Genomic DNA, 3000 nt, shown 5'->3' on the forward strand with positions numbered 1-3000 from the left:
CGGTCTATCTGGCCGCTGTGCTCGAGTACCTGACTGCTGAAATCCTGGAGCTGGCCGGGAACGCCGCCCGGGACAACAAGAAAACCCGAATCATCCCGCGTCACCTGCAGCTCGCTGTGCGCAACGACGAGGAGCTCAACAAGCTGATGGGAGGCGTGACCATCGCTCAGGGAGGAGTGCTGCCCAACATCCAGGCCGTGCTGCTGCCCAAGAAAACCGAGAAGCCAGCCAAGAAGTAAATCACTCGGACGCCGCTTTTAGATCTTGTAAACCCCCAAAGGCTCTTTTAAGAGCCACCCACTTTTTCTATAAAAGCGCATCAAATCTGTTTTCGTTTATTGTCTGAATAATATCAAACTGAGAATTGCAGCAATGAATAGTTTGGTGCAGCGTTCCCGTGTATCTCTTTGTAGCGATATCAAACACAGGCCTTGCCACGGCGGGTGCTGCTGACATTCCCCACGTTCCTTAGAAAGAAACACTGCGACACGGTAACAATGTACTGGCTTACTTTGAAATAAACAAACATTTTGCAAGCCAAGTCCTACGCACGACCATTCGTTGGTGTTTTGGGTGGCTCTTAGAAGAGCCTTTGTGTTGCTGGAAGGACGGAGCAGGGACGGGCTCGGTTTACTTGGAGCTGGTGTACTTGGTAACAGCCTTGGTGCCCTCAGACACGGCGTGCTTGGCCAGCTCTCCGGGCAGCAGGAGGCGCACGGCTGTCTGGATCTCCCGGGAAGTGATGGTGGAGCGCTTGTTGTAGTGAGCCAGGCGGGACGACTCGCCGGCGATGCGCTCGAAAATGTCGTTGACGAACGAGTTCATGATGCCCATCGCTTTGGAAGAGATGCCGGTGTCGGGGTGGACCTGCTTCAGCACTTTGTACACGTAGATCGCGTAGCTCTCCTTCCTGCTCTTTCTGCGCTTCTTTCCTCCCTTAGGCTGGCTCTTGGCAACAGCCTTCTTGGAGCCTTTCTTCGGCGCGGGTGCAGCTTTCGGTTCGGGCATTTTCTTCCTCTGATGCAGCTCAAAGATGAATGAGTAGCCAGCCCCACAGCGCCGGTATTTATACAGCCTGTATGCAAATTACTACCCAACAATCCTTTACATTGAGAATGTTCAACTACGAACCAACCAACGCTCCCGGGGGGCGGAGTGCTTCGCTGTGATTGGTTGTGCTCTTAAAACGCAAAGGAAGGGGTGGTGACTTTGCCACGAGCGGAGTGGTTTTTTTTTTTTTAGTTCAGATTTGAACTTGGCGCCTTTTTTACAACCGTCACTCCAGATGTTTGCTTTTTCTTTTATTAAATGCGTCAATAATTCAATGTACAGTAATACTGAACCCCGCTCCCGATGCGTCTAAAATATACAACAAATACAGATATATTGTGAACCCCAGGGCGCTCTGCTGCGCTCATTAAACGTGTTGAAACTCAATATCAATATCGATGCTTCTTGACTTCGTGCTTGTTTAAGAGAGCGATTGTTTCACAGCAGCTTGAACGGTGATACTTCGCCTCGAATTCAGAAAAGACGATGCTGTGGATTCAATAAACTTTGGTCAAGATTTACTGCTTTTATTTTACTGGTTTAGGAAAACTAAATTGGGTAAGAATTAAAAATGTTACCGGGCTTTATTTCTGCACAAGGGGGTCCTTGGTTTAACGGAGTTCGTATTCCATTCAATAGATTCATTTACAAGCTTAAACGTTTCATGAAAAGATCCCGATCTGTGTTTAGGGGCTACAGAAATATACCACCTGTTAGAGTAAAAAAAAAAAAACTGAAATGAAAAACCTAGTAATCAACAACGTAAAACATTCTTCATAAACATTTTGCGGTTTTCTTAAGTGCAGTTTGATTTATAATTCAAAGCTCCTTAAATGAAACGGTGGGCGGCTCTTAAAAGAGCCTTTGTGTTCGTGTTTCGTGTCCAGATCTCTAGCCCCCGAACCCGTAGAGAGTGCGCCCCTGGCGCTTCAGCGCGTACACCACATCCATAGCGGTGACGGTCTTTCTCTTGGCGTGCTCGGTGTAGGTGACGGCATCCCGGATCACATTCTCCAGGAACACCTTCAGCACCCCGCGGGTCTCCTCATAGATCAGCCCGGAGATTCGCTTCACTCCTCCGCGGCGAGCCAGGCGGCGGATAGCAGGCTTGGTGATGCCCTGGATGTTATCACGGAGCACTTTGCGATGACGCTTAGCGCCTCCTTTCCCGAGTCCTTTACCACCTTTGCCTCGTCCAGACATCTCGCAAGTCTCTAGTATAAACACAACGCAATAACTGAAACGCGCGCCGATGTTCTTTTATATAGACACAGATCGGACCTGATTGAAAACGAAGCCAGCAAAGAAGAGCGCGCACACATTAGTCCCGCCCACCGCCGAACAGAGTCTCTGAGCGCGTGTTAACCACGAGACTGCTGACTGGCTTTAACTAAACAGGGCTGCTGATTAACAGCGAGAATGAGGACGTATTGATCCAATTGCTTTGTGTTTTCCAGTATTTGGTGCATTTGTTTTAAATATCTCTATTACAAGGAGTAAAGAAACAACTAGGTAGATACTTTAACCCGATTCAAAATAAGTTCTTTCACATTGTTTTCCTACATAATGGTTATGCGTTTCCCTGCGTATTACAGCTGCATTTCTGCAGAGACATTACCTATGAAATACACCACCAGTGAAATATTCACACTACTGCGAGAATGCTGTGGCGATGCCAGGGTACTTACATTGTTGCAACAAGTGTGGGTCAGGAATAATGAGAAATAATACAATTGAACAAAGTAATTCTCACAATCGATTACAAAGGGATGTTCCGGCAGTGTGTTAACCGCACCTCACATAAACGTGATTAAATGTACAGTTTTCTAAACTTCACGCTTCACACTTTTTAATTTGTGTTAGGCTCGCCCTCTCTTTAGTCAAACGAATCATACAGTTACTTTAAATAATACAATTGTCATGATATTTTAAAAAAATCTAGCGAAGTGC

At 46.9% G+C, this 3000-nt stretch overlaps 2 protein-coding genes across 2 annotated transcripts; both read right to left on the reverse strand.

The window, feature by feature from the left end:
* Positions 1–572: 572 nt before the first annotated feature.
* On the reverse strand, positions 573–1098 carry LOC121310398 (histone H2B 5-like). The gene has a single exon (XM_041243583.1). It carries the CDS (start codon positions 1006–1008, stop codon positions 631–633), a length of 378 nt encoding a protein of 125 aa, XP_041099517.1. The 5' UTR covers positions 1009–1098; the 3' UTR covers positions 573–630.
* Positions 1099–1190: 92 nt separating this feature from the next.
* LOC121310399 (histone H4) lies at positions 1191–2262 on the reverse strand. The gene has a single exon (XM_041243584.1). It carries the CDS (start codon positions 2251–2253, stop codon positions 1942–1944), a length of 312 nt encoding a protein of 103 aa, XP_041099518.1. The 5' UTR covers positions 2254–2262; the 3' UTR covers positions 1191–1941.
* Between the last annotated feature and the right edge of the window lie 738 nt (positions 2263–3000).

The sequence above is a fragment of the Polyodon spathula genome, unplaced genomic scaffold (genome assembly GCF_017654505.1).
Source record: "Polyodon spathula isolate WHYD16114869_AA unplaced genomic scaffold, ASM1765450v1 scaffolds_2078, whole genome shotgun sequence".
NCBI classification, from domain to species: domain Eukaryota; kingdom Metazoa; phylum Chordata; class Actinopteri; order Acipenseriformes; family Polyodontidae; genus Polyodon; species Polyodon spathula.

Excerpts from the sequence above, each read along its gene's own strand:
- LOC121310398 (XM_041243583.1), bottom strand. The coding sequence starts at position 1,008 with ATGCCCGAACCGAAAGCTGCACCCGCGCCGAAGAAAGGCTCCAAGAAG.
- LOC121310399 (XM_041243584.1), bottom strand. The coding sequence starts at position 2,253 with ATGTCTGGACGAGGCAAAGGTGGTAAAGGACTCGGGAAAGGAGGCGCT.